Source organism: Coregonus clupeaformis, chromosome 7 (genome assembly GCF_020615455.1).
Source record: "Coregonus clupeaformis isolate EN_2021a chromosome 7, ASM2061545v1, whole genome shotgun sequence".
Taxonomy (NCBI): Eukaryota; Metazoa; Chordata; class Actinopteri; order Salmoniformes; family Salmonidae; genus Coregonus; species Coregonus clupeaformis.
The window spans coordinates 62,040,996-62,056,082 of NC_059198.1; the positions used below are offsets into that span (position 1 = coordinate 62,040,996).

A 15,087-nucleotide genomic window follows, 5' to 3' on the forward strand; every position below is an offset into this window, starting at 1 on the left:
TAGGACTGCTACAAGCCCTTGCAGGCCGCTTTTGCCTCTTCCATTCAGAGGACGGCTATAAGCCCTAGGCAAGCCATCTAGCCATGAGCTAATTTGAAAGACAAGAGCAAGGGATTTCTCTAATATCAAATTCGGCCTGCCACCTTCCAGCGAACCACAACCAGCCAGAGGCTATAAACTGTTTTTGTTGTTAAAATAAATACCTTAGATTTAATTTTATTTCATTTGCCAAATTTTAAAAATACAATACAACCACAGGTGGACATAATGCATTTACGATCATTGAGGATGACACATAAAAAGTGATACACCTAATAATTTACAGTTTAAATAGATGAATGGTATATAGCCTACATTTTTGCCATTATTTTAATATATATATATATATATATATATATATATATGCAATACAAACAGTTTCTTTTAAGCAATAAATTACTCCCTAAACCGCCTCTCCCATTTGAAGAGAAGTGTTGAAGACTATGTACTGTAGATGGCAGCACCTCTTAAACACCACAGAAGAAGCCGAAAAGCATCGATAGGAAGTTATTTCTTACCATCCTCTGTCGAGTTTTCAAACCAAATAAAATTCCACAGGCTTTTGTCGGATCTATTCCGATGTAAGATTAGTCTACATGAGATGTTTATTTGTCACAATTTAAATCGAGTTTTGAGATTTAAAAAGCTTTTATTCATCTGAACGCAGTGAAAAAGAAAGTAACTGTAGCGTACACATTTACTGTCAATGTTTGTATTTGAAGAAACGAAGAAAGAATACAAGCTTCCACGATGGATCGGGTAAGTTTGGTTGACTTTTTTGAGCAGTATGCTAACTGTGGTGTGTAAAATGTCTAGGTGTAGTTTTCATCATCTTTGCTCTTCCACATCCATGCGTTTGATTTGAACAGCTAGACAAAGTAAATCATTGTGGTAATTTCATCCAAGTAGCCTACTAGCCTATCGCACACAGATTGATGATACAAGCAATGCGCAACCAGCAGGTAAAGTCAGAACCAGGGAGAAATAATTAGGCATAAGCTACACCAATGATGTATATAAACCCTGCATTGCTGATGCTATGTATTGTCCATTGATACGCTTTGAAACCACCGGTTAACTTCTTTGAGGTATTTTCCGAACACCTTCTCACTTTGTTTCTCCAGATGTCAGTTCGACCACACCGTTTACACACTCATTTGTGGCACCCAAATAAAAAATATGACAAATAAAAATACGTGATTCTTGTTGCTAGGCTACCAGTTAGAGCTTTTATCTCGTGTTTATGCAGAGGGTTACAACAATGATAGCTAGTGTCAAAGAATGATATGGTGTTAATATTTGTCAAATTATTGATAATGTCCTCAGCTCTAATAAGCATCAGAAATTGTCCTTATTTAGCATATCAAGATCCTGATGTGGACCTCAGTCAAGAGAATATTTGCTGAGAAAATATACTATGTAGGCTTACTGTCAGTATGTGTCATCATATTGAGAAAGTAAGGTGTCCACATAGGCCTATCTCAGGATATATAATGAGTCAATATCCGGCAATACCATGTATGATATCTGGAGGGAATCCAAAAATGATTTGTGCATAAAAGAAAAAATATGGATTTCATATTTGTCTAATTATTGAGCCTTTGCTGAAAACTCAGAAATGCTTCAGAAATCCTCCTTATTTTCAGCATATCAAGATCCATAAATGGACCTCATCCAAGAGAAGCTTCATGTCTTGAATGTGCTGAGGAAACACAGATATGCAATGTACACTCCCAGTCAAAAGTTATAGAGCACCTACTCATTCAAGGGTTTTTCTTTATTTTTACCATTTTCTACATTGTAGAATAATAGTGAAGACATCAAAACTATGAAATAACACATATGGAATCATGTAGTAACCAAAAGTGTTAAACAAATCAACATATATTTTATATTTGAGATTCTTCAAATAGCCATCCTTTCCTTTCATGACAGCTTTGCACACTCTTGGCATTCTCTCAACTAGCTTCATGAGGTAGTCACCTGGAATGCATTTCAATTAACAGGTGTGCCTTCTTTAAAGTAAATTTGTGGAATTTCTTTCCTTTTTAATGCGTTTGGGCCAATCAGTTGTGTTGTGACAAGGTAGGGGGGGTATACAGAAGATAGCCCTATTTGGTAAAAGACCAAGTCCATATTATGGCAAGAACAGCTCAAATAAGCAAAGAGAAACGACAGTCCATCATTACTTTAAGACATGAAGGTCAGTCAATATGGAACATTTCAAGAACATTGAAAGTTTCTTCAAGTGCAGTCGCAAAAACCATCAAGCGCTATGATGAAACTGGCTCTCATGAGGACCGCCACAGGAATGGAAGACCCAGAGTAACCTCTGCTGCAGAGGATAAGTTCTTTAGAGTTACCAGCCTCAGAAATTGCAGCCCAAATAAATGCTTCAGAGTTCAAGTAACAGACACATCTCAACATCAACTGTTCAGAGGGGACTGTGTGAATCAGGCCTTCATGGTCGAATTGCTGCAAAGAAACCACTACTAAAGGACACCAATAAGAAGAAGAGACTTGCCTGGGCCAAGAAACACGAGCAATGGACATTAGACCGGTGAAAATGTGTCCTTTGGTCTGGAGTCCAAATTGGAGATTTTTGGTTCCAACCGCCGTGTCTTTGTGTGACGCGGTGTGGGTGAACAGATGATCTCCACTTGTGTATTTCCCACCGTAACGCATGGAGGAGGTGTTATGGTGTGGGGGTGCTTTGCTGGTGACACTGTCTGTGATTTATTTAGAATTCAAGGCACACTTAACCAGCATGGGTACAACAGCATTCTGCGGCGATACACCATCCCATCTGGTTTGGGCTTAGTGGGACTATCATTTGTTTTTCAACAGGACATTGACCCAACACATATCCAGGCTGTGTAAGGGTTATTTTACCAAGAAGGAGAGTGATGGACTGCTGCATCAGATTACCTGGCCTCCATTACCTCAACAAAATTGAGATGGTTTGGGATGAGTCGGAATGCAGAGTGGAGGAAAAGCAGCCAACAAGTGCTCAGCATATGTGGGAACTCCTTCAAAACTGTTGGAAAATCGTTCCAAGTGAAGCTGGTTGAGAGAATGCCTAGAGTGTGCAAAGCTATCATCAAGGCAAAGGGTGGCTATTTGAAGAATCTCAAATATAAATTATATTTTTTGGTTACTACATGTGTTCCTTCATAGTTTTGATGTCTTCACTATTATTCTACAATGTAGAAAATAGTAAAAATAAAGAAGAACCCTTGAATGAGTAGGTGCTCTAAAACTTTAAACCGGTAGTGTATATATTCAGTATTTGTCAACATGAAGAGAGAAAATAGGGTGTCACATATCTCAGTATATTGAATGATTCCATATTTGACCATAGGAAATGTCCATGTGTGATATTCGGAGTAATCCCAATATCATATACAGTGGGGAAAAAAAGTATTTAGTCAGCCACCAATTGTGCAAGTTTTCCCACTTAAAAAGATGAGAGTTGAACTTGTTATCAGTATAAAAGACACCTGTCCACAACCACAAACAGTCACACTCCAAACTCCACTATGGCCAAGACCAAAGAGCTGTCAAAGGACACCAGAAACAAAATTGTAGACCTGCACCAGGCTGGGAAGACTGAATCTGCAATAGGTAAGCAGCTTGGTTTGAAGAAATCAACTGTGGGAGCAATTATTAGGAAATGGAAGACATACAAGACCACTGATAATCTCCCTCGATCTGGGGCTCCACGCAAGATCTCACCCCGTGGGGTCAAAATGATCACAAGAACGGTGAACAAAAATCCCAGAACCACACGGGGGGACCTAGTGAATGACCTGCAGAGAGCTGGGACCAAAGTAACAAAGCCTACCATCAGTAACACACTACGCCGCCAGGGACTCAAATCCTGCAGTGCCAGACGCGTCCCCCTGCTTAAGCCAGTTCATGTCCAGGCCCGTCTGAAGTTTGCTAGAGTGCATTTGGATGATCCAGAAGAGGATTGGGAGAATGTCATATGGTCAGATGAAACCAAAATAAAACTTTTTGGTAAAAACTCAACTCGTCGTATTTGGAGGACAAAGAATGCTGAGTTGCATCCAAAGAACACCATACCTACTGTGAAGCATGGGGGTGGAAGCATCATGCTTTGGGGCTGTTTTTCTGCAAAGGGACCAGGACGACTGATCCGTGTAAAGGAAAGAATGAATGGGGCCATGTATAAGTATATAGGTTGTATGTTGGGAGCTTTTGGGAAAGAGCACAGTTAGAAAGATATGGCATTTAGAAGCAAACCGGATGGACATCATGAAAATGATCGGAGAGGTTGAGAGTAGAAGAAGTTCAGGAGCAAAAAAATTAAATAAAAAATATATATAATATAATATATATATATATATATATATATATATATAATTATTGTAAAATTAACTCTGTCCATAAGGTGTAGATAGTAAGTATAGACCGGAAGTAGAGGCCTGGGCGTTGTTGTTCACTAATTTACTCCAAGTAGGGAAAGGATGGTGGGGTTGAAAAGTAATAAAGGGGAATATATATATAAAAAATAAAAATAAACATGGGGGATTGGAAGTGATACAGACAATTACATTGATAGAAGATACAATCTATCTGCAATATTAAGCTGATCCATTCCCCCATAAAGAAAAAAATAAATAAAAAGAATGAATGAATGGGGCCATGTATCGTGAGATTTTGAGTGAAAACCTCCTTCCATCAGCAAGGGCATTGAAGATGAAATGTGGCTGGGTCTTTCAGCATGACAATGATCCCAAACACACCGCCCGGGCAACAAAGGAGTGGCTTCGTAAGAAGCATTTCAAGGTCCTGGAGTGGCCTAGCCAGTCTCCAGATCTCAACCCCATAGAAAATCTTTGGAGGGAGTTGAAAGTCCGTGTTGCCCAGCGACAGCCCCAAAACATCACTGCTCTAGAGGAGATCTGCATGGAGGAATGGGCGAAAATACCAGCAACAGTGTGTGAAAACCTTGTGAAGACTTACAGAAAACGTTTGACCTGTGTCATTGCCAACAAAGGGTATATAACAAAGTATTGAGAAACTTTTGTTATTGACCAAATACTTATTTTCCACCATAATTTGCAAATAAATTCATTAAAAATCCTACAATGTGATTTTCTGGAAAAAAAATTCTAATTTTGTCAGTCATGGTTGACGTGTACCTATGATGAAAATTACAGGCCTCTCATCTTTTTAAGTGGGAGAACTTGCACAATTGGTGGCTGACTAAATACTTTTTTTCCCCACTGTATGTCTAAAAGACACATCTGGATTCAGAATTTCTGTTAAATTCAAATCTCCCTACCATCATATCTAAGCCATTTTGACCCCAATGTCGATGAAAACTCGCAAATCAACTTCATTGGAGATACACAACACACTTCCCACCTCTCGTCATGAGCTGTCCAGCCGTTACGGAGTACCATATACCGGATTTCTAACAGGGTCCTTAGCAATTGAGTTTTCAGAGTATTTTCTGTGCCTACCTAGCTCAAATTCTAGACGTCGGATTAAAACGAGAATATACAGTCTGACTGTTGCCCTCTAATAGCTCAAATCAGTTTTGAACTAACTGTTAAAGTATGTTTTGAATTGACCATGGATAGTCAAAGGTAATTATCTGCAGCTTTCAGAAGGTGAATAGCTCAATTGATTGTGATGGTCTTGCGTTGTAAAATATGACTCAATTCCCATTAAAAGCTAAGTAAAGGAAAATGGTTGTCATTGAATTAAAGGTTGTATACCTGAATGTCATATAACTCAGCCATAGAAACTAAACAAAGATATCCCCATGTACAGTAGAGTCTTGATTGTGCCTTTTACAGCTTGATTCTAGCCTAAACCATTGCAGTTATGCATCCTATACATTTATACAAATCAGGGTTTGGTGGAAATTTCCCCGTCTCCCACCCCAAGCACCACACCACTGGAATAGCGTGCACTGCAGAGATGTTGACAAATATCCAACACATGGGCTAGTCCACCATCCAGATCAGAGATGTAAAAACAGTCAAGCTGGTCAAATGGCGGAGTTGTTAGTTTGGCACTGTTGATCTCAACCGATTTGGATAAAAATGTCAAGAAGACAGGAGAAGGAGCATACTGGAATGTATTCTGGATGTTTGAAACTGGTGAGTTTGTCCTGATGCTAACTAGCATGCATTTGCTCACTGCAGTGGACAACATGCTGTTTACATGTGCATTTGTTTTCTGAGGTACAGTTTGAGTTGTGTCCGACAGTGAAATATGTCTAGCTCTTACCATAGCTTGGACTATAGAGCTAGCTAGTGTTGCCAAAGCCAATTGCATTGCATGCATTGTGTGGTAGCAGCGTGACAATTTGGCCAAAGTTTGGTGTTGGTTTTGAACTGATGTAGTTAGCTAGCTAGCTATGTTTTGTGGAACAATGTAGGACTGGCATTTGGAAGTGAACTAGCTATTGTTAGCTACCTTCTGTGTCGAGGTCAGCTGTTGTCTGGCTCTAGCTACCTAATGGCTTTGTTATTTGTGTAACAAACCTTCCATAAACAAATATAGCTATCTACCTTTCTTTGCCCGTTCATTAGCTAGCTAGCGTTCAGCTGTCCTGTGTTAGCTAGCTAGCTACAGAGGCTACCTGCTGGACTTTAGACAAGCAAGCTAATGTTAGCTAATAGCAGCTGTATCTTTGACCCATTTATATAGAACTCTGACATATGGCTGAAAAGATGTTAGCACAGTCAGAAATGCTACAAAAAAGGTAGCTCATCATTGGTTGCTAATCTACGAAAATCAAATTTGGAATTATTCCCGACCCCTTCACGATTTGATACATTACAGCGTTATTCTAAAATGGATAAAATAAATGTTTTGCCTCATCAATCTACACACACAATACTTTGTTAAAGCACCTTTGGCAGCGATTACAGCCTTGAGTCTTCTTGGGTATGATGCTACAAGCTTGGCACACCTGTATTTGGGGAGTTATGCAAGCACGTCACCTGTGCCATTAAGGCGCAGAACTTTTGGAAGAGGCCAAATGAAAGGTTACAATAGCACTGCCAATGGCAGACTTGGTTGCTCAAATAAAATCTGGCTTTGCATGCGGAAATGTTGTATAATGTACCTTTAATAGAAAATAACCTTCCAGTGTAAAAATAATGGAAATTTAAAACAACTGTTTTAAGTGAGAAGTAGGCATTGGTGTGAAGCTGAAAAACAAAGGATATTCACATGAGCACCACAATTCCTAATCCACCCATGCTCTACCAAGGTTTTCCAGCAGACAGATTTGACCTACTACAGTAGCTATGTTGGTCTATTGTATTTAAGGCTGTCCCCTACTAAAAAAAGATGGGTCGACCAAGAGTAGTCTGTTCTTTCGACCAATTAATTGGTTGAAATGTCAAAACGTGTATTTTTCCATATATAGATACACCCTATGTCATTGAATAAAATGAACTATATGCACTGAGCTTGTCTGATGCTTTAAGCGCACTGTTCAATTAAATAATTAAGACACAAATGACTCAAGGGAGTCAGATGACTGGCGCACGTTGGTAATCTCTCTCCTCCCTGCTGCAGCAAACGGGCACCACATCACATTTCATTCCTTACTTGTTTCTCTGACTGAAAAGTTGTTACCAAAATCCCTAATTTGTTAAGCAAAACATTCCCTCAGCCTCAACCCTTGCTCTCTTTATGTGAAACAGGTATGCATTGAATGCATGTGACCAGTAGGGCCTGACCTATAGCCTGTCATAATCAGATCAATCAATTGGTTATAAAACTCAGAACACATTAACACAGCAAAATGGATCCGGAGGACATGAAAAACAGAATCTGAAAACAGGGGAATGTTTACTGGTTGCTCAGGAGGGAAAGGGGAAGTCAGATGTGTGGAAGACATTTTACTTAGTTGTGGAAACTACTGCAGATCCCAAAAAAGCAGCAAGCACGCTGCGTGAGTATTATGTGTTCCAAACAGGTGCTGTTAGATGTATAATTCTTTATCACCATTTGGAGCTGTGTAAACAACACTAAATAAATGATAAGTGTACCAGAGTCTATTCTAAAGAAAAAATACATAAAGCCTTTATTACAGCGAAGACTAAAAACAGTTAGTGAATTGCGGTTTATTTATTGCTTAGGCAAATTATTAAAATCTCCCTTTGTTACTTTATTTTAAAACTAAAATGCTTCATTGCATTTCAAAGCATGAATTACTCGTCTGTGTGATGAAATGAACGAATGATTGATTGCATGCATATTATGTGTGACAAACAGATTTAGATTATTTTACTTTTGGTTTTGTACACCAGCTTCAAACAGCTGAAAATACAATAGTTCGGGTTATGGAAAATATATTTCACAGCGGTTTAGATGCTACAATGATTATTTACACTGTACTTGCTTGTTTTGTCACATAAACTGAAATTAGGTGAACTGTAAAAAATTTAGCAACCAGGAAATGCTGGAGCAATTTCTGCATAGTGCATCTTTTTAAATAATATTATATAGTGTTACATAATGTTTTATAGTGTTACATAATGTTTTATAGTGTTAGATAATGTTTTATAGTGTTACATAATGTTTTATAGTGTTACATAATGTTTTTGTTTGTTTGTTGGTAGGCTTACATGTATTATTATTATTTTAGTCACCTACATGGCCCTCACGCTATCTCCACTTCTGCCTTGATACTATGTTAACGAATCCCTAATTGTCTTTCTGTCCTCCCAAAGTGTGCACTTGTTCACTTCCCTTCACTGATTTGAATGGAAATTACTGGTATAAAACATATGGTGGATACTCCCACTAGCCCATGACTTTTCTCTGTTAGTTGCGATTTTCACAAGTATGTGGTACATTTTCACAACTCTAAGCACAAAAATTGGTTTCAAAACTCTTAGGCCATTTTCAATTGATTACTTTTGAAAATATTTTCCTGTAATTTGTTAACAATACATTAAACTATCATTTCATCAAACTGCTAAAAACTGAACTACGAAGGCAAAATTGTATAGTGTCTAGTTTATGTACAGTTTGAAAACTGTATGAATTGACATTAATTGAATTTAGGTTGGAAGGTAAAACCAAATAATTCATGGATTTGGCTGTAAAAACTAAATTTTCCTTCTTCAGCCAGTGTGCTTCTATACAGTAGGGCAAAGTGGGTCACTGTGCTACCATTTGAAATGATGGTGTAGTGTACAATGCACTGCTGAAATACTTGGGTGGTAAATTAGTTTATTCCACTCATTATCTGAATATTGTTACTGTAAGCTGATTTTAGATGATGATGCTGTTACAGTAACAAGTCACATAGTAAAGTTTATCTTGAGTAATGTTGCATGGGGCAGAAATTGCACAAGGCTACACCCATACCTTTTTACTGTAGGCTTCTGCTACATGCCACAATACCCCTATATCAGATGGTTTCTTCTATTAATGTAGTGTATAAGGATACTGAAACTATAAGACTGACATTTTTCTCAACATGCTCCAATAGTGGGATAATGAGTAGCAGTAGTTCAGGTGTTTAGGTTTTTCCTCACTGGTTATTTGAACAAATCACGATTTCGCAGGTGGTATCATCTTTCAAAAACTGATTTGAAAAAAAGTAGTGAACGATTGCACACTTCAGGAGAAAGGAGATATTTTAAGGATGCACCCAATCAATCTGAGATTTAGACTAAAGTAATCAATTGTTTGGTCTAATGATATTCTATGTACAATACTTCCTGCGGTCACCAGGACAGAGCTAGCCCGTCCCCCTCCACCCTGCTGGAGTCCCCTGGTCACAACTCTCCTGGTAGCGCCTTACTGCTGGGTCTGAAGAGGGTGTCTGTGCGGCTGGTCGACTGCAGGAAAACACCAGGGCAGAGTGGAACTGTAAGAGAAGGACACAAGGAGGGCGATGGAGATGTTATTTCATCAAGTAAGAACAATGGGGTGTGTGGATTAGACTACAATCTGATTCTGCAACTTCTGTTAATTGATTGATGAACAGTAAAACACTCAGTTGCCAGTTAACTGTCGATCCAATTTTGTGAATGGGGGGTGTACCTAATAAACTGGCCACTGAGTTTATATTGATGATAAGGGCGGCAAGTAGTCTAGTGGTTAAGAGCGTTGGGCAACATTGAAAGGTTGCTTGTTTGGATCTTTTAGTCGACTAGGTGGAAAATCTGTCGATGTGCCCTTGAGCAAGGTACTTACATTTACATCATTTGGCAGACGCTCTTATCCAGAGCGACTTACAAATTGGTGCATTCAACTTATAATAGCAAGTGGGACAACCACTTTTTTTTTTTTTATGGGGGGTGGGGGAAGAAGGATTACTTTTATACTATTCCAGGTACTTAACCCTAATCTGCTCCTTTAAGTTGCTCTGGATAAAAGCGTCTGCAAAATAACACATTTTTTAACATTGTGATAGTATTTGTTTATGGACCCATATTTCCAAAATGAGTTATTCAATCTCTTTGTTTCACAGGGGACACCCCAAACTGTCGTTCTCTCAGTGGGAGGGGCTTATCATCTGGGGAGCCTCAACCACTTAATGTTGCTGACGAGACAGAGAAGAGTCAATCAGGGAACCTGAATTCACACCAGCGAACACACACTAGAGAGAAACCTTTTAGCTGTGATCAGTGTGGAAAAAGCTTCAATCAGTCAAGCAACCTGACTTCACACCAGCTAACACACACTGGAGAGAAATTTTTTAGCTGTGATCAGTGTGGGAAGAGCTTTGCTCGATCAGGAGAGCTGACTATACACCAGCGCATACACACAGGAGAGAAGCCTTATAGCTGTGATCAGTGTGGGAAGAGCTTTGCTCGGTCAGGAGAGCTGACTATACACCAGCGCATACACACAGGAGAGAAGCCTTATAGCTGTGGTCAGTGTGGGAAGAGCTTCAGTCAATCAGGGAACCTGAATTCACACCAGCGAACACACACTAGAGATAAACGTTTTAGCTGTGATCAGTGTGGGAAGAGCTTTGCTTGGTCAGGAGAGCTGACTAGACACCTGCGAACACACACAGGAGAGAAGCCTTATAGCTGTGATCAGTGTGGGAAGAGCTTTTCTCTATCAGTACACCTGAATAGACACCAGCGCATACACACAGGAGAGAAACCTTATAGCTGTGATCAGTGTGGAAAAAGCTTCAATCAGTCAAGCCACCTGACTTCACACCAGCTAACACACACTGGAGAGAAACATTTTAGCTGTGATCAGTGTGGGAAGAGCTTTGCTCGATCAGTAACTCTGACTAGACACAAGCGCATACACACTGGAGAGAAGCCTTATAGCTGTGATCAGTGTGGGAAGAGCTTTGCTCGGTCAGGAGAGCTGACTATACACCAGCGCATACACACAGGAGAGAAGCCTTATATCTGTGGTGAGTGTGGGAAGAGCTTCAGTCAATCAGGGAACCTGAATTCACACCTGCGAGCACACACTGGAGAGAAGCCTTATCGCTGTGGTCAGTGTGGGACGAGCTTTGCTCGGTCAGGAGAGCTGACTATACACCTGCGAACACACACAGGGGAGAAGCCTTAGATAGATATATGTGGGAAGGGCTTTGCTCATTTAGGGCCAATGAGAAAACGCCAGAAAGCAAAAATGTGTTGTATTTCATCTCCGTGCTATCCGGCACCAGTTCCAGATCCCTAAATATAGAATCAATAGAAAACATCTAGTGAACAGTCATATCCATCTCCTATTCTTAAACAGTTGACTGATTCTGATCACCATGGTAACCTCTGAGGAGCATAATATGCAGCTCTGATCTAGGATCAGGTCTCCTCTTTCTATGTAATATCACACATTGGGATCTAAATGGATAAATGTTATCATAGAAAATGTCATAGTGAACCTGTGTGTGTTGGGGGATGTTGATAATTGTATCTTCTTTCATATACTCATGATACTATTATTATTAAATGTCATTATGTAGAGTAATGTTTCAACAATAGGTGTATATTCATGTATTCAATTCATCAATAAATGCATCCATTATCTTCTAAACAGTTATCACTTTAATTTGATATTTTTATAATAATGATCTAAATTGATTAAAATGATCCTAAACGAATCAATGATACATTGGATAATAATATCCATGAGGTCAAGGCAAGAACTATGCATACTGTGTCTTGTAACAACGGTTAATGTAATAACTTTTAGATTTGTAATGTAATAAAACCGGTAAATGTAATATCTTGTCAGGTAATATAAAATGTTGAATTGTTATAGTAACAACTTTTCCATTTAATGTAATAAGTTACATTATCAGGTGTGTAACAACTTTTTGGATGAATAACTAACTTAATGACTTCATGTGATCAACACACAAACCTATGCACTTCTACTCACACACAAACACACACTCTAATCATCAAATTGTATTGCTTGCATACACATACAGTACCAGTCAAAAGTTTGTACACACCTACTCATTCCAGGGTTTTTCTTTATTTTTGATATTTTCTATATTGTAGAATAATAGTGAAGACATCAAAACTATGAAATAACACATGGAATCATGTAGTAACCAAAAAAGTGTTAAACAAATCAAAATATATTTTATATTTGAGGTTCTTCAAAGTAGCCACCCTTTTACCTTGATGACAGCTTTGCACACATAGCATTCTTTCAACCAGCTTCACCTGCAATGCTTTTCCAACAGTGTTGAAGTAGTTCCCACATATGCTGAGCACTTGTTGGCTGCTTTTCCTTCTCTCTGCAGTCCAACTCTTCCCAAACCATCTCAATTGGTTTGAGGTCGGGTGATTGTGGAGGCCAGGTCATCTGATGCAGCACTCCATCACTCTCCTTCTTGGTCAAATAGCCCATACACACCCTGGAGGTGTGTTTTGGGTCATTGTCCTGTTGAAAAACAAATTATAGTTTTCAAATCAATCAAATCAAATCAAATTTTATTGGTCACATGCGCCGAATACAACAAGTGCAGACATTACAGTGAAATGCTTACTTACAGCCCTTAACCAACAGTGCGTTTATTTTAAACAAAAAAAAAGTAAGAATAAAACAAAAAAAAAAAAAAAAAGTGTTGAGAAAAACAAAGAGCAGAAGTAAAATAAAGTGACAGTAGGGAGGCTATATATACAGGGGGTAACGGTGCAGAGTCAATGTGCGGGGGCACCGGCTAGTTGAGGTAGTTGAGGTAATATGTACATGTGGGTAGAGTTAAAGTGACTATGCATAAATACTTAACAGAGTAGCAGCAGCGTAAAAGGATGGGGTGGGGGGGGCAGTGCAAATAGTCCGGGTAGCCATGATTAGCTGTTCAGGAGTCTTATGGCTTGTGGGTAGAAGCTGTTGAGAAGTCTTTTGGACCTAGACTTGGCACTCCGGAACCGCTTGCCGTGCGGTAGCAGAGAGAACAGTCTATGACTAGGGTGGCTGGAGTCTTTGACAATTTTGAGGGCCTTCCTCTGACACCGCCTGGTATAGAGGTCTTGGATGGCAGGGAGCTTTGCCCCAGTGATGTACTGGGCCGTACGCACTACCCTCTGTAGTGCCTTGCGGTCAGAGGCCAAGCAGTTGCCATACCAGGCGGTGATGCAACCAGTCAGGATGCTCTCGATGGTGCAGCTGTAGAATTTTTGAGGATCTGAGGACCCATGCCAAATCTTTTTAGTCTCCTGAGGGGGAATAGGCTTTGTCGTGCCCTCTTCACGACTGTCTTGGTGTGCTTGGACCATGATAGTTCGTTGGTGATGTGGACACCAAGGAACTTGAAGCTCTCAACCTGTTCCACTACAGCCCCGTCGATGAGAATGGGGGCGTGCTCAGTCCTCTTTTTTTTCCTGTAGTCCACAATCATCTCCTTTGTCTTGGTCACGTTGAGGGAGAGGTTGTTGTCCTGGCACCACACGGCCAGATCTCTGACCTCCTCCCTATAGGCTGTCTCATCGTTGTCGGTGATCAGGCCTACCACTGTTGTGTCGTCGGCAAACTTAATGATGGTGTTGGAGTCGTGCCTGGCCATGCAGTCATGGGTGAACAGAGAGTACAGGAGGGGGACTGAGCACGCACCCCTGAGGGGGCCCCCGTGTTGAGGATCAGTGTGGCAGATGTGTTGTTACCTACCCTTACCACCTGGGGGCGGCCCGTCAGGAAGTCCAGGATCCAGTTGCAGAGGGAGGTGTTTAGTCCCAGGATCCTTAGCTTAGTGATGAGCTTAGAGGGCACTATGGTGTTGAATGCTGAGCTGTAGTCAATGAATAGCATTCTCACGTAGGTGTTCCTCTTGTCCAGGTGGGAAAGGGCAGTGTGGAGTGCGATAGAGATTGCATCATCTGTGGATCTGTTGGGGCGGTATGCAAATTGGAGTGGGTCTAGGGTTTCTGGGATTATGCTGTTGATGTGAGCCATGACCAGTCTTTCAAAGCACTTCATGGCTACAGACGTCAGTGCCACGGGTCGGTAGTCATTTAGGCAGGTTATCTTAGAGTTCTTGGGCACGGGGACTATGGTGGTCTGCTTGAAACATGTTGGTATTACAGACTCGGTCAGGGACATGTTGAAAATGTCAGTGAAGACACTTGCCAGTTGGTCAGCACATGCTCGGAGTACACGCCCTGGTAATCCGTCTGGCCCAGCGGCCTTGTGAATGTTGACTTGCTTAAAAGTCTTACTCACATCGGCTACGGAGAGCGTGATCACATAGTCGTCCGGAACAGCTGGTGCTCTCATGCATGCTTCAGTGTTGCTTGCCTCGAGCGAGCATAGAAGTGGTTTAGCTCGTCTGGTAGGCTTGTGTCACTGGGCAGCTCGCGGCTGTGCTTCCCTTTGTAGTCTGTAATAGTTTTCAAGCCCTGCCACATCCGACGAGCGTCAGAGCCAGTGTAGTATGATTCAATCTTAGACCTGTATTGACTCTTTGCCTGTTTGATGGTTCGTCGGAGGTCATAGCGGGATTTCTTATAAGCTTCCGGGTTAGAGTCCCGTTCCTTGAAAGCGGCAGCTCTACCCTTTAGCTCAGTGCGGATGTTGCCTGTAAACCATGGCTTCTGGTTGGGGTATGTA

The 15,087-nt window shown here is 40.5% G+C and overlaps 1 protein-coding gene across 1 annotated transcript; it reads left to right on the forward strand.

Annotated features, from left to right (window-relative positions):
• The first annotated feature begins 573 nt into the window (after positions 1-573).
• Positions 574-12,029, forward strand: LOC123491244 (zinc finger protein 180-like). Its single transcript, XM_045221459.1, has 3 exons — positions 574-798; positions 9,781-9,964; positions 10,523-12,029. Exons 1-3 carry the CDS (start codon positions 790-792, stop codon positions 11,590-11,592), a joined length of 1,263 nt encoding a protein of 420 aa, XP_045077394.1. The 5' UTR covers positions 574-789; the 3' UTR covers positions 11,593-12,029.
• Positions 12,030-15,087: the final 3,058 nt, after the last annotated feature.

Excerpts from the sequence above, each read along its gene's own strand:
- LOC123491244 (XM_045221459.1), top strand. Across the intron at positions 9,965-10,522 it reads TGGAGATGTTATTTCATCAA|GGGACACCCCAAACTGTCGT; the intron begins GTAAGAACAATG and ends TTTGTTTCACAG.